The sequence below is a fragment of the Oncorhynchus mykiss genome, chromosome 17 (assembly GCF_013265735.2).
Source record: "Oncorhynchus mykiss isolate Arlee chromosome 17, USDA_OmykA_1.1, whole genome shotgun sequence".
In the NCBI taxonomy this organism is placed as follows: domain Eukaryota; kingdom Metazoa; phylum Chordata; class Actinopteri; order Salmoniformes; family Salmonidae; genus Oncorhynchus; species Oncorhynchus mykiss.
Window position 1 is genome coordinate 80377937 of NC_048581.1, and position 22400 is coordinate 80400336.

The 22400-nt window shown below is 40.8% G+C and overlaps 1 protein-coding gene across 2 annotated transcripts in view; it reads right to left on the bottom strand.

Moving 5' to 3' along the window:
• Positions 1–200: 200 nt before the first annotated feature.
• The window catches only part of LOC110494675 (caM kinase-like vesicle-associated protein), a 32768-nt gene continuing 10568 nt past the window's right edge, over positions 201–22400 (bottom strand). For both annotated transcript variants that reach the window (XM_021569955.2, XM_021569956.2), the window contains exons 2-11: positions 7932–8067; positions 7664–7795; positions 4986–5060; positions 4539–4677; positions 3051–3171; positions 2810–2885; positions 2573–2709; positions 2119–2197; positions 1925–2012; positions 201–1727 (exon numbers count right to left, since the gene is read on the bottom strand). In XM_021569955.2, coding sequence (XP_021425630.1) covers positions 1410–1727; positions 1925–2012; positions 2119–2197; positions 2573–2709; positions 2810–2885; positions 3051–3171; positions 4539–4677; positions 4986–5060; positions 7664–7795; positions 7932–8026 — 1260 coding nt within the window. In that variant the 5' untranslated portion in view covers positions 8027–8067 and the 3' untranslated portion in view covers positions 201–1409. The remainder of the gene's footprint in view (positions 1728–1924; positions 2013–2118; positions 2198–2572; positions 2710–2809; positions 2886–3050; positions 3172–4538; positions 4678–4985; positions 5061–7663; positions 7796–7931; positions 8068–22400) is intronic.

The window sequence follows — 22400 nt, forward strand, 5'->3', positions numbered from 1 at the left end:
TATCAAACGTTAGTCAACTTTCTCAGTGCATCCAGTAAAGACAACCAAATAACTCGCTTGCTAACTAGCTACATAGGCAATAAAATTAACTTTTTTTGTGTGTAATTTCAGGATCCCCGATGCAGGATGTGATGACAGGATTACTTTTCTGGAATGAAATGAGGATGATACATTGGTATACATTGTGCATCAAAAATATAACTTGTGAATCACCATTCATTTTATTATAGATTTCAGTCAAGGAATACAGAGACAAAATATGAGGGACATTACTCAAAATACAAGAAAATGTTGTCGCTAAATTAACACACATACTAATAGCATACATTAACCTTGTAGCACACTTGTAAATGTGTGAGGCTTGATAAAATCATTGCTTTGTTCCGTCACATACTTATGTGGTGGCTCCCATGATATGAATAAGTGAATTAAGAATATATTTTTCAGCTTTACAGGTATTCATGGGAAAAGAGGAAAAAACAATGTGTCAAGTGTATAATCTGTAAATTACAAATATGTTCTACTGTCCCTAACTGGTCATGGCATATGGGAGAACAAACTCATACTGATCAGTCACAATTAAAGTGATTCAAAAAACTCATACTGATCAGTCACAATTAAAGTGATTCAAAAAACTCATACTGATCAGTCACAATTAAAGTGATTCAAAAAAGTCTGTTTTATATAGCAATACCAATATTGCTCAATTCATAGATTTACATAATAATTTGGCAACCCTTCAGCTCAGCTAAAAGATGCTTAAAACATAGATACCACACCGTGTAACAGGCTTGACACTACCTTAAACTAATTACATACAACATGAGCTACTATTTGCAAAATCTTAATAAAGCCTTATTGGGACCATGAATCAACCAGACAGACGTTTTCACAGGTTTCTTTCGTCTTTTCATAAACGGGAGTATAAAGACAAAATATGCAGTTATTAGTTGCTTTGAGGATAATTTCTCACTAACATATCGACTAGGGTACAGTAGCAAACAGATTTAGAAATTGCCTCTCTAAGAGATGGAACCAAGGAGGCAGGACATTACAAACATGTAATGTAGGTGTCTAAGAACTGCACTAAAAGGTGTGATTCAGATTCAAACAGATACATTTATAGAATTGAGATTTCCATGAAATTAAAAGTAATTAATTGAAGAGAAAGTTTGAGACAGACATTTCCTAGACCTGCTCAAAATAATTAGTATTCCTCACACGCTTTGAACCATTTTCAAAAGGATGAGTATCCTTAAAACAATGCTTAATATAGACAGACCATCTCAAACAATCACAGATATAACAGACCGAGTGAGATGTTGCTGCACTAATGCTGCAAGAAGGAGGGTGGGGCGGAGTGTTATTGACAGGGTGTGTGTGGTGGGGTTGTACTGGTGCTGCTCTGTCTAGCCATTCTGATCGTCCTGTGTTTGTGGGGGTGTTTGGAGGGGCACTGCGGCGTCCCCGTTACACCGTTGCAGGGGATCTGCCTCTGGCTCATCAGGAGTGATGATGGCGGGTAAATTCTGTGAGTCGGGGACCTGGAGGGTGACCGAGGCCTCTGTGCTGACAGGGGTGCCCTCAGGAGCATCAGCTGAGGGTACTGGAGTGTTGCTGGAGGTGACAGGGCATGTAGAGCCCCCAGGAACCGGGCTGGAGGCCCCTGAGTCCCTCTGTTCTGGAGCTCGAAGCCTCTTCATCATTGTTGTGACCCGTACAGCTTTCTGTGGAAGAGGAAGACCATAGAAAGATATTTTTAGAATGCTATCATCTAAGTAAAGAATCTGTGCAGTGAATGAATATAACTTCATATGCACAACATTCATACATTAAACATTCATACATTATGCAGTGCAGCCAAGTTACACAATGATTGTAAAAAGTACCAAAAAAAGGTTTGTTTGACAGAAAGGAAGAATACCTTCCACTTGGCTTTGGCAAAGTTCTTTTCAATTTGCCCACACACTCCATCCCTGATGTTCTTATTGGACGCTGCATTCCCAGAAATCCTGAAACAAGGGACAGGTAAACAGAAAACCAATCAAAACACATACACACACTGCGAACTTAAGAAGAAACAATTGTTATGTATTTTAATCTTGGATCGATCCATACCATTCATGGTTGATGGCCTCCTGTGCAGTCAGTCTTTGATCCTGCTCCACTTCCATCAGACTTGCCACCAGGCTTTTCGCTGTACAACAAATAAAAAAATGGAATAAAATTGTATTTGTCAAGTGCTGAAAACAACAAGTGTACACCTTACTGTGATATGCTTACTTACAAGACCTTAACTAGCAATGGAGTTAAGAAACATATTTACTAAATAAACTAAAGTAAAAAAATAAAAGAGTAACAATAACGAGGCTATATACAGGGGGTACCGGTACCGAGTCACTGTGTGGGGGGGTACAGGTTAGTCGAGGTATTTGTACACATCTTCTCTTTCTCTCTTCTGGTGCAACAGAAGTAGACACTCCTAAAAACCTTTATTTTCCCATCTACTGGTTCCTAAATGTGCTACGTAGTACTGCATTTTGATTTGATCTCAAATTATAGTGTTTTATACCTGAGTCAGAGATATCATCCCAGTACGGTGAGTCAAACTCATAGTCTCCTGACAGAATCTTGAGGAAAAGATTCTTGTCGTGATTATCATAGTCGTCATCTTCCATTTCGTCATAGAAAGGGGGGTTTCCAGACAGGCTGGAGAAAGAAAACAAGACATAGTTGATAGTCACCTGAGATGGATGATAACACGAGTACTGTATGGGCAAGACACTGTTAAACTCTAGTGAACACTCACAGAATATACACAATGACCCCGATGGCCCAGCAGTCCACTGGCCTTCCATACCTCTGACGTCCCACCACCTCAGGAGCTGCAGTAAGACACACACAATCCAATATTCATGAATAGAACATTGGAATGCTCAGGAGGTAGCAACATAGTATATAGCTCTCAAGTTGTCCAAACACCATTACTGTCATGTCAAACCCATTTGCCCCCATACGTCTATGATCTGCCCCATTCCCTAACAACTCACCAAGGTACTCTGGGGTTCCACAGGGGTCCTTGATGAGTCCGTTCTCCAGCTTGGCCAGGTGGAAGTCACTGATTACTATTTTGGAGTGCTTCAGGCGATTGAAGTACACCAAGTTCTCCAGCTGTGTGAAACAAAACAAAGTGTATGTCTGAATAGATATTTTTGGTATGTAGAAATATGACAAAATGACAAAAATATACATAATCGGCAGGTTGGACAATTACTCAGGGTGCCATATAATTAATGTTCTTTTAATGCAGAGGGAAAAGTAGCTACCGTAATTTCCGGACTATAAGCCGCTACTTTTTTCCCAGGCTTTGAACCTCGCGGTTTATACAATGACGCGGCTAATTTATGGATTTTTCCCGCTTTCACAAGATTCATGTCGCCAAAAAACTGAGCACCGTCACATAATGTGACGTAAATCGAGCGCGCTCAAACTTCCCATCATTCTAATTACGGTAGTCATTTTGTCACCCTCATCATGGCAAAGACACGGAGAAATGCATATGATGCAGCTTTCAAGTTGAAGGCGATCGATCTGGCTGTTGGAAAAGGAAATAGAGCTGCTGCACGGGAGCTTGGCCTTAATGAGTCGATGATAAGACTTTGGAAACAGCAGCGTGAGGAACTGACTCAGTGCAAAAAGACAACAAAAGCTTTCAGAGGGAAGAAAAGCAGATGGCCCAAATTATTTGCAGCCACTCGACATCAGTGTAAATCGTGCATTTAAGGTGGCGCTCCGTGTTCAGTGGGAGGCTTGGATGACAAGTGGGGAGAAATCCTTCACTAAAACGGGCTTCATGCGAAGAGCAACTTATGGTCAAGTTTGCCAGTGGGTCCTGACAGCGTGGAGCATTGTCAAAAAATCCACTATCATCAACGGGTTTCGAAAGGCTGGACTGCTGCGTGTTGAAGAGGGCAGCATGAGCTCAGCGGGGAATTTGCCTCCGGATGAAAGTGACAAGAGTGACAATGAAAACGATCCAACATCGGATGAAGCAATTCTGAGGCTATTCAACTCCGACACCGAAGGAGATGACTTCAGTGGTTTCAGTGCACAGGAGGAGGAAGATAGTGACCAATGAATTTCTTGGTAGGCTACTGTTTACTGCTATTTAAAAAACATTTTGTTACAAGCCTTGTTTCGTTAAAGCATATTTATTTTTGTTACAAGCCGTGTTTCGTTTAAAAGCATATTTATTTTTGTTACAAGCCGTGTTTCGTTTATAGGCTGTGTAAAGTTCATTTGGTTCAATGTCCCGGTAGGCACCTGCGGCTTATAGACATGTGCGGCTTATTTATGTACAATTTTTTTTTTTTTTTATAATTCAGTGCGTGCGGCTTATATTCAGGTGCGCTTAATAGTCCAGAAATGACGGTACATTTCTTATTTCTAATGCTGTCACCCGATTGAGTGGCCTATGGTGTAATAACCTCTATGAAACACCAGATGGGAGCAGTGTGCTGTGTGTGTGCGCAGTATACCTTGAGGTTCCTGTGGACGATTCTCTGGGAGTGCAGATAGGCCACGGCTTCCAACACCTGTCTGACAACGTTGCTGGTGTCCCTCTCCGAGTAGTAGCCTTGGTCTAAGATCCAGTCAAAGACCTCTCTGCCTGTAGCTCTGCAGAGAAGAACATCCAGAGAAAACCACTCATGTGTCGTATTTCTAAATTGTACTCTAGGCCTCTCGCAACATTCAAGAAGTAAAAATCAACTCTCAGATGAGTTTACTAAAATGAGATTCTCCAGGAGAATATGGAAAATTGACATTTCACACAGGGGTTGAGAAAGAGAGTATGCATTGGCAAGTCTGCAGGACGTAGGTACACTCCCTAATGGTGTAATCATTGGAACGGAACCATGATGACTTCAAGAGAACAAATAAAAAGCCCTAACCAATGTCACTCAATAACCTCCAATAACACTCACAGCTCCAGGAAGAGGAAGTATTCCTTCCTAGTTTCAAAGACATCAACCAGCTGGAGGATGTTATGATGTTTAACCCTGTGAAAGAGGGAGGGAGTCACAGATGGAAACAGAAAAACAAAGTCATATATTGAGCAACTTTAAACCAAGATTGACTAGGAATCATTAAGACATAACATTTGATCAAATGTATTAGTTGTTTAATGATTTAATAAACATTAGAAAATTGGACCATTTCCCATTCAAGTTAAATTCAGATGAAATGCCTACTCATGCATTGAATAAAATCAGTATAGTGCAAAAATGGACATTACTTGTAATATTGTATGAGTGACTTGATGATATTTGGATCTGTATGGAAAGTGGACCATTTCCAATTTCAGTGAAATTTGGATGAATTAATTCAACCTAGAGATCGGTCTCATTACAGCAGTAAACTAACGTGCGCTAATAATACATTTTATTTGGTCTTTCAAGGAATTTTGATTGGCATATTCTATTAAAAAATGGAAGTTAATGTCTAAATTAATTTAATCACCAAAGTATTTTAATTACATTTGAATATATATTTTTTTCAATTACAGATTGGGGTCTGTGACTCTTTCATTACAGGTCCTACTCCATGCTAATTTCAGACTAGACTGCTAAAGAGATATTGCGTTACTGTAACTAGAAAAGGTACATTTCCTTTGCTTGCTTCAGAGTTTATGGTAGTCAAAGAACTTTCCATTGTTAAAGGCTAATGGAGAATTCAAGCAGAACAGGAGTGGTGTTATGGGAACGTAATGGGGATGTTATGGGAACAGTATGTGTAACTTCAGTAATTAGTAACAGGTATTAAGTCATTTGTAGTTAACTACCTCTATGGTGTTTTTTCCATTTCAATTGCATAAATGTGAAATTTTAACAAAATGATTAATGCATTTTGTATTCTTTCCGTTCTGCTAGCAAACAGGGAATCTTTGGAGAATTTTTTTTGTTGACGACCTACGCAGAACATTTATTAAACTACCGACAGGACATTCAAAACTGTAATATCTTGTGCTTCACGGAGTCGTGGCTGAACGACGACATTATCAACATACAGCTGGCTGGTTATACGCTGTATCGGCAGAACAGAACAGCGGCACCTGGTAAGGCAAGGGGGTGCGGACTATGTATTTTAGTAAATAACAGCTGGTGCACGATATCTAAGGAAATCTCAAGGTTTTGCTCACCTGAGTTAGAGTATCTCATGATAAGCTGTAGACCACACTATCTACCTAGAGAGTTATCTGTATTTTTCGTAGCTGTCTACATACCACCACAGACTGATCTAGGCACTATGACCGCACTGAATGAGCTCTATTCCGCCATAAGCAAACAGGAAACCACTCACCCAGAGGCGGCGCTCCTAGTAGCCGGGGACTTCAATGCAGAGAAACTTAAATCCGTCTCACCAAATTTCTATCAGCATGTTAAATGTGCAACCAGAGGGGAAAAAACTCGACCACCTTTACTCCACACACAGAGAAACATACAAAGCTCTCCCTTGCCCTCCATTTGGCAAATCTGACCATAATTCTATCCTCCTGATTCCTGCTTACAAGCAAAAATGTAAGTAGGAAGCACCAGTGACACGATCAATAAAAAATGAAGCAGATGCTAAGATACAGGACTGTTTTGCTAGCACAGACTGGAATATGTTCTGGGATTCCTCCGGTGGGGGCGCCACGCTGATCCTCAATGCAGAGGCATCTCAGGGGTGCGTGCTCAGTCCCCTCCTGTACTCCCTGTTCACTCATGACTGCAAGGCCAGGCACGACTCCAACACAATCATTAAGTTTGCCAATGACACAACAGTGGTAGGCCTGATCACCGACAACGACAAGACATCCTATAGGGAGGAGGTCAGAGACCTGGTGCCAGGACAACAACCTCTCCCTCAACGTGATCAAGACATCTCCTTTGATTGTGGACTACAGGAAAAAGAAGACAGAGCACGCCCCCATTCTCATCGACAGGGCTGTAGTGGAGCAGGTTGAGAGCTTCAAGTTCCTTGGTGTCCACATCAACAACAAACTAACAAGGTCCAAACACACCAAGACAGTCGTGAAGAGGGCACAATAAAACCTATTCCCCCTCAAGAGACTGAAAAGATTTGGCATGGGTCCTCAGGTCCTCAAAAGGTTCTACAGCTGCACCGTCGAGAGCATCCTGACTGATTGCATCATTCCCTGGTATGGAAACTGCTCGGCCCCCATCCGCAAGGCACTACAGAGGGTAGTGCATACGGCCCACTACATCACTGGGGCCAAACTTCCTTCCATCCAGGACCTCTACATCAGGTGGTGTCAGAGGAAGGCCCTAAAAATTATCGAAGACTCCAGCTACCCTAGTCATAGACTGTTCTGTTGGTTACGTTGAGGGATAGGTTGCTATTCAGGCACCACACTGTTGTGTCGTCTATTGTTATTTTACTGCTGCTCTTTAATTACTTGTTACTTTTATTTCTTGTTCTTACTCATATTTTGTTTTTAACTGCTTTGTTAGTTAGGGGCTCATAAGTAAGCCTTTTACTGTAAGATATTCGGCACATGTGACTAATACAATTTGATTTGATTGATTTGATTCCTGTGGCATTCCAGATGCCACGGGTAAAGCTCTGAAATAATGCATAAGCCAAACTGAATGTAACTTACATCTTCAAGATCAGGATCTCATTCTTGGCAGCTTTTCTCACTTTCCTCCCATCCTTTTTCAGAAACTTTTTACAGGTGAACATTTTGAGTGTGTTCTTGTCCTTTGCTCTGAAGATCTCACAGAACTCCTCCCTAAACAAGGACCACACACAAGAGCAAACAAAATAAACATTTCACTAAAAGCTATACTGAGTGGAAGAAGCATTCTTTTACTATTTAGTTAAAGTCTCAGACTACGGAATGTCAGTCATTGTGAAGGAATACTCACGATTTAACAATCTGTCCCAGGTCATATTTATCAGTCACCTCTGAGGGATTGTTGTAATCCTTCTTCTCCCCGAGTGTCAAACAGCCAAATGGCATGGCAGCTCCTCAGCTACACAGGGAGATCACACCAACACCACCTGTTACCAAGACATAGCATATTGTTGCTATAATAGTACACATTGTACAACAGTAGATACCAAGTTCCACCTCACTACTAAACAACTTAAGAGCACCATGACCTAAGCCTATTGTATATTACCTTGCTGTTCTTATACAGTATACAGCATGTATACAGCATATGCAATGCTATGACAAAGTATGTAGCATTTCATTACTAACAATTGCAGATTTTTGTTGTTTTTAAATCAATGCTTTCAATCCATGCACAAAATAGGCAGAGGAACATCATGCACTTATCGTTTTCAAAATGTGTTTATCGAATATGCCCGTCATATATGCCTGTCACTTTGGACTCAATATTATTCACAAGAACTCTCCTGCAAAAAGATTGAACTCTCCAGTAATCTGGAAGGCTGCTTTCTTTTCACTCAATAGTGAGTCAGACAGCCCTTTACCACCTTGGTCTGCTCTCTGTATCTCATAGAGACTACTCTGAAAGGATGTAGCAGTGGGGAAAGATGCATGGAATAAAAGACAAGCTGGCAAATGTCTCAATGTAATAGAGATTTTTATGAATTTAGGATAACTTCCTGTTTTCATTTAGCTATTAGGCAGAATGGCAATTTACAACCTTTTAAAAATTACTTTTGGAACTGAATTGGTGTTCATAAATGTCCCTGGTCCAATACGTACACACTATTCAGCTTTGGACAATTCATACCACCAGCATCAGCAGTAGATTTGGTTATTTCTGAACAGAGCATACAGTTCCCTGAATACATAAATATGATCCTCTTTGGATGGGTTTCTGGTTGCTGAACAACCCTGTTGATTTGGCAGTAGAAAGCAGAGTGAAATAAAGTGGGAGGATGAGGAGGAGAGTGCATTTGACTGAGGTGCCATCTCATTGGAGTGTCATCAGTCATGTCCCTATTAAGAGAAGAAAAATTATGGCGCATCTCTGGTGGAAAATCAATGCGAGTTTCACTCCGTGGTAGAGGAAAATAACACGTCCTTATGGAAGGATCACGAATACATGAGGAAACAATGGGAAAATGAATGATAAACAGGAAAGGCATTTGGCCTTTGTAAATGAACCATTATACCAAAGCTGCAGTAATAGCTACTGATTTCAAATCAGTTCTAATCTTGTTGTATTAGGAGCAAAAAAATAGTTAGGTACAAGCAGTGGTGTAAAGTACTTAAGTAAAATTAATTTAAAGTACTACTTAAGTAGTTTTTTGGGGTATCATTTATATTTTTGCCAAATTTTACTTCACTAAATTCCTAAAGAAAATAATATACTGTTTACTCCATACATTTTCCCTGACACCCAGAAGTACATTATGACAGGAAAATGGTCTAATTCACACACTTATCAAGATAACATCCCTGGTCATCCCTACTGCCTCTGATCTGAAGGACTCACTAAACACAAATGCTTTGTGTGTAAATTATGTCTGGGTGTTGGAGTGTGCCCCTGGCTATCAGTCAATAAAATAAAAATAAGAAAATTGTGCCGTCTGGTTTGCTTAATATAATATATTTTTACTTTTGATACTTAAGTACATTTTAGCAATTCTATTTACTTTTGATTCTTAAGTATATTTAAAACCCAAATACTTTTAGACTTTTACTCAAGTACTATTTTACTGGGTGACTTTTACTTGAGTCATTTCCTATTAAGGTATCTTTACTTTTACTCAAGTATGACAATTTAGTACTTTTTCCACCACTGGGTACAAGTACAGTGTATGCAATAAAAGCACAGTCCGTTATTTCAGCAATTTCAACATTTATCATCCAAAAAAAGTAGCCATTGTATAGGAAGCAACCGAAATGCAAAGATCTAGGTGAGTAATTGAATTGATAAAAAATCTCATTGGGTATACACGATAGTACACTAATTGTCTTCTGACAACACTCAGACCGATCATTCATGATCTATGAGGCATCTCCTATGCTCAGTGTGAACCTTCACTTACGGCTGGGAAGCAGGTAAAGGTCTAAACCGACAGACAGGCAGAGGAGTCTATTGATTACGGTTCAAATCAGAAATTTGAGGACATGTGTTTGTGACCTATTGTTAGCAGTAAATAATGTCTTGGAACACGCTGATATTTAATAGCATGGGTGCCAGTCTGTTTCTGTTCTCTTGACAATTCTTTATGGAATTGTCATGGCTTGACAATGACAATGGAATAGGCAAAAGCACAACAAATCTGGGACCAGGCTAGAGACTTAATGGGCATTAGGTAAATGTTAACCTGGGTCTGAAGCTCTGAACCATGGGACCCGAAGGAATAACTCTCTCTAAATGGAAGACCCCTAAGCCATTTGAGATTTTCAAGCAACTCGAGAAAGTGCTGTATTAGAACACGGCTGAGTAAAAGCCTGCTTCTCCACTGAAAAGTGGGCCAAAACCGGGCTGCGAGTGATTCTTTTGCCCCCCCCAAAGATTTTTGCAAAAAAGACCAAAATCACTATGAATTAAGCTTACAATTATTTTAATTTAGGAAATCTGTTCCCAAGTATTCCCACAAATAAAAAGAGAGACATGCGATCGTATCTCAATCAGGGCTGTAGTGGAGGGTAAACACACGTAAACGCCATATACGTAACTTTCTATTTGTGAAATAGCGTTTACTCACCTTTTTATTTAGTTAGTTATCATTATTATTGCGTTCCCAATGTTGATTAAACCTCAGAATGCTAATATTCTTGATCTGAGTTCTAATCGCGCCTGCCTATCTGAACGAGTGGAATCATGATTCAGGTATGCTCCTTATGTTTGCATGCTCCCCCGGATTTGCCTTGTTAGCAGAGCATTCACTACTCTGCCCAATGGCAAACTTCGCCCACGGCACGAGATGGGAAACATACTACCTCAGTCCACATCAACGCTGGCAAGTACAGACGCCGCAAACAGTGGGTTTGTGAGATGCTTGTGAGACATTTTTGAAACATCCCTCGACTCCTATTGTGTCAACAGACCCCCCCAAAACATACTCTTTGTGAACAACTGGTAAAAATAGTCACTGATAGTTCACTCAGGTGGCCAGCTAACTCGCTAGTTCAAGCCAAGGGCTCTCGCTACATATAGCTAGCTAAGTGGCTAGAAGTTAGAAATTAACATTAAACAAAGCTCAGGAGGAGCAGTTTACTGAAATTAAGCTAGCTATAATCTTAACAAAAGATAGGCTACTATAAGTTCTCATAACAAAATAACTACTGAGAAAGACAGTGGTGAGGCAGGTTGCAATGCAGGAGGCAAAGGAGACGCAGAGAGAAGTAAGCAGAGAGATGTTAGTAGTACAGTGGTTCCCAAACTTCAGGTCAGGGATCAATGTGGGTTCCCCGGAGAGAATCTGTAATCTTATCAAAAGCATTTACAACTTGTTTCTCTTCAAATGGGTCTAGAATACAACATTTTTGAGTAAACTAAGGGCCTTTTTTTTTTTTTGACTTTTGTATAATTGTGTTGGGACAGCCTGTGGTACCTAAAATGTAGTGAATTATAAAGACAATTTAAATATAAAGAAAATGTAATATTATTCTCATGTATATAAAAATCTATTTTTAAAATAGCTTAACAGAGTGTAGTGATGAACCAGACAGTGGTGAGGCTGAGGCAGGCTGCAATGCAGGAGGAGACAGAGAGAGAGAAAGCAAGCAGACAGAGAGGCTGTTGAGTAAAGCAATTCCTTCACTAAAAAAAGATAATCTGTGCAATCAAACAATACTGTTCTAAAAATGTTAGATGTGTTGGTTTATATCGGTGGTCGTTCGTCCCCAATCGCCCACTGGAGTTGATAGTTTACCCACTTTTTTTTACCACTACATCACCGGTCTCAATGTAATCAAGGTATGTTTTGGCTCAACTGTGGTCATTTGGAAATGATTATACTTACAGTATGATCAAGCCCCCCGACCGACCATCCACTCTGACAAAAATCATCCCGCGGCTGAATCTACACTGTACAAAAAAAATTACGCAACGTGTAAAGTTTTGGTCCCATGTTTCATGAGTTGAAATAAAAGATAACAGAAATGTTCCATATGCACAAAAAGCGTATTTCTCTTAAATTTGTTTAAATTTTTGTTTGTGAGAAAGTCTCCTTTGCCAAGATAGTCCATATACCTGAAAGGTGTGGCTTATTAAGAAGCTGATTAAACAGCATGAACATTACACAGGTGCCCCTTATGCTGGAGACAATAGAAGGTCGCTTGAACATTTGCAGTTCTGTCACTCACCACAATACTAGAGATGTCAAGTTGAGGGAGCATGCAATTGGCATGCTGACTACAGGAATGTCCATCCGAGCTTTTGCTAGAGAATTTAATGTTCATTTCTCTACCATAAGCCACCAGAGTGGCCCTTAGTGGAGGTGGGGTTATGGTATAAGCTAGGATCTGTACACAATTCCTGGAAGCTGAAAACATCCCAGTTCTTCCATGTCCTGCATACTCACCAGCATGTCACCCATTGAGTATGTTTGGGATGCTCTGGATCGACAGCGTGTTCCAGTTCCAGCCAATATTCAGCCACTTCAAAAAGCTATTGAAGAGGAGTGGGACAACACTTCACAGCCTGATCAACTCTATGCGAAGGAGATGTGTCGCGCTGCATGAGGTAAATGGTGGTCACACCAGATACTGACTGGTTTTCTGATCCACCCCCTACCTTTTTTTAAGGTATCTATAACCAACAGATGCATATCTGTATTCCCAGTCATGTGAAATCCATAGCTTAGGGCCTAATGAATTTACTTCAATTGACTGATTTCCTTTTAAGAAGTGTAAGTTGTTGCATATTGCGTTTATATTTTTGTTCAATGTCGTTGTCTACCCCTGGACTAGACCACGTAAAGAACACTCCATTGTCTAGAGGAGCCCATCTCCCAGAATAGCACTCTGGGCCAGGAGAGAAGACTGAAGTATCATTTCAGAGCCAGAATGATTGCATCCAGAATTGTTTTTCTTTCTAATAAACTCACAAAAAGCCAGAGCCATTAGCTATCTACAGTCTACACTCTGGCAGAGAAGTCTGTTTTTTTTGGCTGTTCATTACAAGAGCTTTCAAAGCAGTAATTAAATTCCATGTACCCATGGTGCTTCAACTCTAGCAGCAGCCCTGTCCGCGTTGGTTCGGAGCGGAGCAGGCAATATCTCCATCTGACTGGTAGACTGATAGTAATCAGCCAGGAGAGGGAAATAACAAACACTTTGCAGCAAGAGAGAAGAGCGCATAGTTCTGTTTCAGGTCGTGAATCAATCATCTGCACGGGAAGGAGAGAATGAGTTCCTGGAATGAAGACAGAGGAAAGGAGAAGAGGAGGATGAGTGTAGTGTGGGCCACAGTGGGACTCATTACTATATAACTACAGGATCAGGGCTCCAGAGATACATACTGCCTGACTCGTTGACTGAAAAGCACAGTGAAGCTGATACTGTAAATCAGCCTCACCTCATGCAATTCTACTACTGCAACTGGTAAAAATACATGGGCCATTTGTTCTGTGTTGTCATATCTCCTGCAACTATACTAATTTAATTTCTGTTTGATACTGTATATCTTTTTTCCATTCATAAAGAGAGTGGTACTAGTCCATTGTGCATGCTGATCCGGACCCACTCCACAAGAGAAACAAACCCATTCCACGACAGAAGTTATCTACACTGATTCTACAGTACCTCTAGTAAATGTAGCCTACTGTAAATGTATCCTACTGTAAAATTGACAACAAAAGAGTTTAGAATTAGAAAACAACGGGGATGATGACATATGATTGTCATGTCCATCTAGAGTTTAGCTGTACATTTGATAGTCAGCACTGTAATGGACAACACTATAGATCTTTAAGTGGGTCAAGTCTGTCAAAACCTTAGTCCATAGGTTTTGGATGACCTTATATTCGACATCACTCCCCAAATGTTTGTCTTAAAGGCATTAGCTTCATGAACTTCTTATTTTGTGGCTATCCTTTGGCAGCAACACCTGCAGCGGTATGTTTGTGCCTGTAATCCTCTGTCAGCTTGCAGCACATTCCATTTCTATTCCATAGTCTAGGTGGTTGTATAACAGAGATAATATAAGAGTGGTGCCAGCAGGTTTGCCAGCACATTTTCATAAGCCGCTTGTGTGTGAGTACACACATTTTTGTTTTTACCCTTTACCCCTTCCATACATACACTAAAATAAGCCTCTGAAAATGTGTTTCTGGTTGCTCTGTAGTTTCCCTCGTCCTGCAAAGAGCCTAGTTAAATAAAAGGTTAAATAAAAATCTTTAAAAACATTTGTTTAGGTGGCTCATTGCAGAAGCCTCGGTAGCCCAGCATCCTTGATCAACCAACCCTAAACTATTCGGTTTCACCAAAACAAAGTTTTCCATCCACAGAGACATATTCAATATCTCTAGGAACAATCCCATTTTCCGCCTGTGGGCTGCCATTGTAGTCCATTCTAGACCACGCCGTCACTTGAGAGTAATCGCTCACGTGATCACCCACTTCTACAGGTGGAAAATGAGAGACCCTGTGTAAAAACCTATTTTAAAACGCTTATTTGATTGGGAAGGACAGATTAAATCCGACAAATTGTAAGCGGTTGTTCCTAGAGATATTGTATATTAATGAGAAATGCTATTTTGGTGAAACCGAATAGTTTAGGTTTGGTTGATCAAGGATGCCAGGCTAAGGAAGCTTCCACAACGAGCAAACTGTAAACAATGGCAGTATGATGAGGCCAGTACAACACCTGCTGTTCTTCCATAATGAGTTTTGAACTCCTAGCGAATTACCACTAAACCCCACTTTTACATCATCAGCACCTCCTCGTCACAGGGAAAAATGCATGGCCAGGAAACAGGTAAACCAGGAGGGCTGGGCTGTTTGTGGGGAGGGCCTAGATAACTGGGAACATTAGGGAGTTGGAGCTGATAGGGCAGGCCACAGGTATCCTTTACACTTATCCCTAGCTCCCCTCCCAGTGGGGGAGTATCTGTGTATTATCTAATGAATATTTCAGTACTGCGTCCTCAGCACTATATCGTACACAATAGGAAAAATGTTAGATGGAAGATATTTCATGTTCACAATACATTATCTGGAGCCCCTCCTGCAGTCTCCTTTAAATCCAGGTAAAAGAAGGCAGGTGTAAGAGTATAGCCAAATACATACATGCTAACATAATGTGTAATAATTTACAATACTTGTGTTATTCATAATGTTTAGTCTGTGCATGTGTGTGTGTGTGTGTGTATATATACTAACTACAGTATGCACCTCCTTTATCTTGCACCTGAAAGCTGCAGAGCTCAGCATCACTAACTGGTGATTTGTGAGTGGTTTGAAGTCCAAAGTACAGTGTGCCAATCTTCTCCTGCTGAGCCCCCTTCCCTAGCATGGCTCCTGGGGGAATGGTCCCTACAACTGCTGCCTGCCTGGCTGTCTCTGTATTACAGCATCTACTATTTTCTCACACACGCACATAACTGCTTCGTAATGACATGCTGCCTTGTGACACTTAGTTCTAAAATCCCATTACGGTTTCGCTATGCGCCTCTTGCTCTAATAGTGAAGTGTCGGCTCAGGGGTCACTTTTGAAATTGGTTTTATGTCTGGTAAACCCCTTGTTCGCTTTTTATTATATATTTTTGTTTTCCTAGCAAAGCAACAATTAAAATCAGTTTCAGCAAACAAAATGATTGCGAGACGCAGCATGAATCAGTGAGTATGATATAGCTAACAGAGATAATGCTTAGCATAATGCAAAAACATTCATAATACTTTGCTGTATTGCCTGAGCCTCTGTGCTAACTCAATCCTGAATACGCAAAAAGTCTTGTCACAACACCACTGAGACAAACAAGTTAGACATTGTTCTTTGTCAAAGACTCTGCCTTACAGCAATATCAACAGTCTGGAACAATGTCTATTTAGGACTATAATTCAGGATGCAACAACCACAAAACTACAGCATAAACAAATGCTAAATATACACTGAGTATACAAAAAGTATTCAAAACTTTAAGCTTTTTCCATGACAAACTGATCACGTGAATCCAGGTGAAAGCTGTAATCCCTTATTGATGTCATTTGTTAACAGGTTAAAGAAGGATTTTTGAGAAAATTGAGACAAGGATTGTGTATGTGTGCCATTAAGAGGGTGAATGGGTAAGACAAAAGATTTAAGTGCCTTTGAACTGGGTATAGTAGTAGGTGCCAGGTGCACCAGTTTGGGTCAAGAACTGCAGCGCTGCTGGGTTTTTCAAGCTCAACAGTTTCCAGTGTGTATCAAGAATGGTCCACCACCCAAAAGAACATCCCCAGCCAAGTTGACACAATTGTGGGAAGCATTGGAGTCAACGGGTGTGAAATAGGACAAATAAGCACCCAGCACATTACGATCATTGTTAAAGATCGATGGATGACCAGAAAGAGGAAACAAATCATTAGCACTGGAATAAATGCTCACCTAAAATTAAACAAGGTCAATTTCTATGTTTCTTCTGGTTTGTATTTTAATCATTGGAAGGGAATGAAACGTCATTCATTACATACTGTAGCATAATGCCACAAGGCCAATGCTCCCAACATCCAAAACCATTTCCTATCTCTCCCCATTTAGTGTATTACCATCCTGTTTGTATGGTCATTGTCGGGAATTAATTCACTTTAGAAATTGTGGTCCATTCAGGTCTTTCATTGCTTGAATGGGTCACGTAAACAATACAAAAAACTTTATGTTAGGAGACAAAGCATTCAAATGAATTGAAAATGGATGGACATTGGCACAATAGTAAAGATTAGGTCTAGGATAATAAGACTGTCAGTCTGTTGACTGTGACAGACAAGGAAAACTGTCCGTGCATATTCTGTTTAAAGGAGACACACAATGTCCCTTTTATGAAATGTATGGAAGCAAAAGTAGACTGTGCTCTCACCTAACTTGCTGAAGATAATAAAAAGCCACTTATTACCCCTCAGTAGAAAACATCCAGCTTTTTCAATAGAATCAATCATTTCAATATGATAAAATATTCCTCTCCTTTTCAGGATGGGGAAGCCCTTCACTGTTGCTGATTCAGAAGGCTGGTCTTCTTTTGCTATTGAAATCATTTTAAATTGAGCGAAGGCAGAGAACCCAAAGGACGCACCTTTGCATCCTAAGGCAAAACCTTGGCCACCAATTGACATTGGCCAGAGGGAAATATGGGCAGTCCCATGATAACATAAATACCTATGAGGATGCTTAAGAGAACTAACCAAGTAACATGGAAAACAGTCAGAAAAAAAAATTGTAACATCAATAGATAATATTAATAGAAATAATAAAACGGCACAATCTTATAAATGCATGCTCATATTTGAAAGTCCTAGCAAGGCTATAAGCATATCAGCCCAGCCTGCTCAGTTCATTGGATTCAATTGTTAATAATAATTGAGAAAACAACCTACAGTGCCTTGCGAAAGTATTCGGCCACATTTAAGGCTTCAAACATAAAGATATAAAACTGTATTTTTTTGTGAAGAATCAACAACAAGTGGGACACAATCATGAAGTGGAACGACATTTATTGGATATTTCAAACTTTTTTAACAAATCAAAAACTGAAAAATTGGGCATGCAAAATTATTCAGCCCCTTTACTTTCAGTGCAGCAAACTCTCTCCAGAAGTTCAGTGAGGATCTCTGAATGATCCAATGTTGACCTAAATGACTAATGATGATAAATACAATCCACCTGTGTGTAATCAAGTCTCCGTATAAATGCACCTGCACTGTGATAGTCTCAGAGGTCCGTTAAAAGCGCAGAGAGCATCATGAAGAACAAGGAACACACCAGGCAGGTCCGAGATACTGTTGTGAAGAAGTTTAAAGCCGGATTTGGATACAAAAAGATTTCCCAAGCTTTAAACATCCCAAGGAGCACTGTGCAAGCGATAATATTGAAATGGAAGGAGTATCAGACCACTGCAAATCTACCAAGACCTGGCCGTCCCTCTAAACTTTCAGCTCATACAAGGAGAAGACTGATCAGAGATGCAGCCAAGAGGCCCATGATCACTCTGGATGAACTGCAGAGATCTACAGCTGAGGTGGGAGACTCTGTCCATAGGACAACAATCAGTCAGTCGTATATTGCACAAATCTGGCCTTTATGGAAGAGTGGCAAGAAGAAAGCCATTTCTTAAAGATATCTATAAAAAGTGTCGTTTAAAGTTTGCCACAAGCCACCTGGGAGACACACCAAACATGTGGAAGAAGGTGCTCTGGTCAGATGAAACCAAAATTGAACTTTTTGGCAACAATGCAAAACGTTATGTTTGGCGTAAAAGCAACACAGCTGAACACACCATCCCCACTGTCAAACATGGTGGTGGCAGCATCATGGTTTGGGCCTGCTTTTCTTCAGCAGGGACAGGGAAGATGGTTAAAATTGATGGGAAGATGGATGGAGCCAAATACAGGACCATTCTGGAAGAAAACCTGATGGAGTCTGCAAAAGACCTGAGACTGGGACGGAGATTTGTCTTCCAACAAGACAATGATCCAAAACAAAGCAAAATCTACAATGGAATGGTTCAAAAATAAACATATCCAGGTGTTAGAATTGCCAAGTCAAAGTCCAGACCTGAATCCAATCGAGAATCTCTGGAAAGAACTGAAAACTGCTGTTCACAAATGCTCTCCATCCAACCTCTCACTAAGCTCGAGCTGTTTTGCAAGGAGGAATGGGAAAAAAATGTCAGTCTCTCGATGTGCAAAACTGATAGAGACATACCCCAAGCGACTTACAGCTGTAATCGCAGCAAAAGGTGGCGCTACAAAGTATTAACTTAAGGGGGCTGAATAATTTTGTACACCCAATTTTTCAGTTTTTGATATGTTAAGAAAGTTTGAAATATCCAATAAATGTCGTTCCACTTCATGATTGTGTCCCACTTGTTGTTGTTTCTTCACAAAAAAATACAGTTTTATATCTTTATGTTTGAAGCCTGAAATGTGGCAAAAGGTCGCAAAGTTCAAGGGGGCCGAATACTTTCGCAAGGAACTGTAAATATAATGCAAGACAAGTCCTTTTTTTTTATGTCCATTACATGCAAGACATACTTCATGTAGTCCTCTTTATATCCTGTTATAATCCAACAAAGAAAGGAAGAAAAAAGGAACAGAGTCTAACGCCCGTTAATGATTGCAAGTAAAAATGTATCTTAGGCATCACAGTCTAACCTGCTGTATTCCTGTTGTATTGTGACATGGAATTTGTTCTTAACCGACTTGCCTAGTTAAATAAAGGCTACACAGAAACACACTGACCAAAAAGGTATTTTGTTGGCATTTACGTATGTCCCCATTACCATTAAAACATAATCAAAACCTATTTCTTTCACTTACTTGCTGTTTCGTTGTTCATTTGTTCAGTCGTTTCATTCTCAACCAGGATTTCATCATGAATGTCAAGCAGTGAAGTTTCAGCTGTCTGTTTGTGGCCTCTCTTCCTCGGTGCGCACTGTCACTGTGTCCATTTCCATTGCTTGTTCACAGCCTCAAGTACTTTTGTAAGTTTTAACCCCACGGTCTGTGCCGGCAGTTTTGTTGAGCAGGTGTTTCAATGCCATGACAGAGGGTATCACGTCTGCTGCAGACACAGTTGATGAGATTATTTCTCAAGTCATTTGTTCAAATGGCGCTAGGAGTGTGTTCATGTTTCCAAGTTTAAAACAGGTTATCAAATGCCATTGAAATTGCAGCAGCGGAATGAGAACCAGCAACATTCTTGAGCATGCAATACGGCTTTCCTCAGTACGAAATCCTCGTCGACCCACTGTGCTGTCAGACTCAGCATGCTCATGGGGCTGACATCGCTGGTCCAAATGTCAGTCGTGAAGCTAATAGCAGTGATGCCCATAGCAACTAGCTCATAGATGTGCATTTCAACAACACTGTGTACAACAATTGAAAAATAGCGCCTACTTGGTAGTGTGTACCTGGGCTCGAGGTGCTCGATCAGTCGGTGAAAGCCAACTTCATCCACGACAGAGAACGGTTGATTGTCAAGGGCAATGAATTCCATTATCTTGGCGTTAATGGATTTCGCCTTTGAGTTGTCTTGCTGAAAACGTCTTACTCCTTCAAATGAGTGCTCGACTTGAACTTGTTTAGTTGTTGGAAGTGTGAGTTTAGTATTTTTCTGGTTTTGTTCTCTTGTAGTGTGTATTTTTCGTGGCGTCATTATGTCATCTACTTACGTTATATAGGTATGCACGTCAGCTTTGACATCGGTTTTGCATATCGGCGCTAAACTAGACAGACATCGGGCCGATGCCAATGTTGCCATTTTTAGCTAATATCATCCGATTCTGATATGCTCACTGATATAGCGTGCATCCCTAGTTGTTTCCATAGCTCATTTCATACACTGAACAAAAACATAAAACATAACATGTAAAGTGTTGGTCCTATGTTTCATGAGCTGAAATAAAAGATATCAGAAATTTTCCATGTGCACAAAAGCGTGTTTACATCCCTGTTATAGAAAGCATTTATTTATATTTTTCCAAGTTAATCCATCGACCTGACAGGTGTGGCATATCAAGTAGCTGATTAAACAGCATGATCATTACACAGGTTCACCTTGTGCTGGGGACTATAAAAGGCCACTCTAAAATGTGCAGTTGTGTTGCACAACACAATGCCACAGATGTCTCAGGTTGAAGGAGCCTGCAACTGGCACACTGAATACAGGAATGTCCACTAGAGCTGTTGCCAGATAATGCAATGTTACTCTACCATAAGCCGTCTCCAACATAATTTTAGATAATTTGGCAGTACATCCAACTGCCCTCCCGTGTACCCACGCCAGGACCTCCACATCCGGGTTCTTCACCTGCGGGATCGTTTGAAACCAGCCATCCGGACAGCTGATGAACCTGTGGGTTTGCACAATTGAAGAGTTTCTGCACAAACAGGGAAGCTCATCTGCGTGCTCTTTGTCCTCACCAGGGTCTAGACCGGACTGCATTTTGGCATCATAACAGACTTCAGCGGACAAATACTCACCTTCAATGGCCACTGGCATGCTGGAAAAGTGCGCTCTTCACGAATGAATTCTGGTTTCAACTGTCCGGGGCAGATGGCAGAGTGTATGGCGTCAGGTGGGCGAGCGGTTTGCGGACGTCAACGTTGCGAAGAGAGTGCCCCGTGGTGGTGGTGGGGTTATGGTATGGGCAGGGATACCGTGACGTCAATGCACAGAGATACCGTGACGGGATCCTGAGGCCGATTGTCGTGCTATTCATCCACAGCCATCACCTCATGTTTCAGCATGATAATGCACGGCCCCATGTCACAAGGATCTGTACACAATTCCTGGAAGCTGAAAATGTCCCAGTTCTTCAATGGCCTGCATACTCACCAGACATGTCACTTATTGAGTATGTTTGGGATCAATGTATATGACAGCGTGTCCCAGTTCCCGCCAATATCCAGCAACTTTGCACAGCCATTGAAGAGGAGTGGGACAACATTCCACATGCCACAATCAACAGCCTGATCAACTCGATGCAAAGGAGATGTGTTGCACTGCATGAGGAAAATGGTGCTTACACCGGATACTGACTGGTTTTCTGATCCACACCCCTACCTTTTTTTAAGGTCTCTGTGACCAACAGATGCATATCTGTATTCCCAGTCTTGTAAAATCCATAGATTAGGGCCTAATGAATGTATTTCAAATTACTGATTTCCTTATACATTTTTTAACTTGTTGTGTTTATATATTTTTTCAGTGTAATATACAGCCTCATAATACTACTGTAAGTACCATACAATAACCAGGTAGCTTAACGGTTAAGAGCACTGGGCCAGTAACTGAAAGGTCACTGGTTTGAATCCCCGAGCCAACTAGGTGAAAAATGTGTCGATGTGCCTCTGAGCAAGGCACTTAACCCGAATTACTCATATAAGTTGCTCTGCATAAGAGCGTCTGCTAAATGACTCAAATGTAAATTCTTCTCCCAGGTCTGACGCAGGTCGGTGCTTGGCCACCAGCCACTGACATGCCCCTGATCCCTGGCATGAGCTTGGAACTTTCAAAGGTTAATTCTTGTGAAGCACTGGTGACAGGGAACAGATGGTCATGCACAACACCAAGCTAGGAAACAGACGTTGCCTTTCAGAACGCTATGACCATTGCATGTATTTCACCCCCCACTTGGTGGACATTGATTAAATCAACCTCAATGCACACTAGATTTAGTATAAAACAAAAACATAGATTGGTACCATCAGCACCTAGGACAACAGAAAACCAAACACGTTTGATCATTACACAACAGCAAGGAAA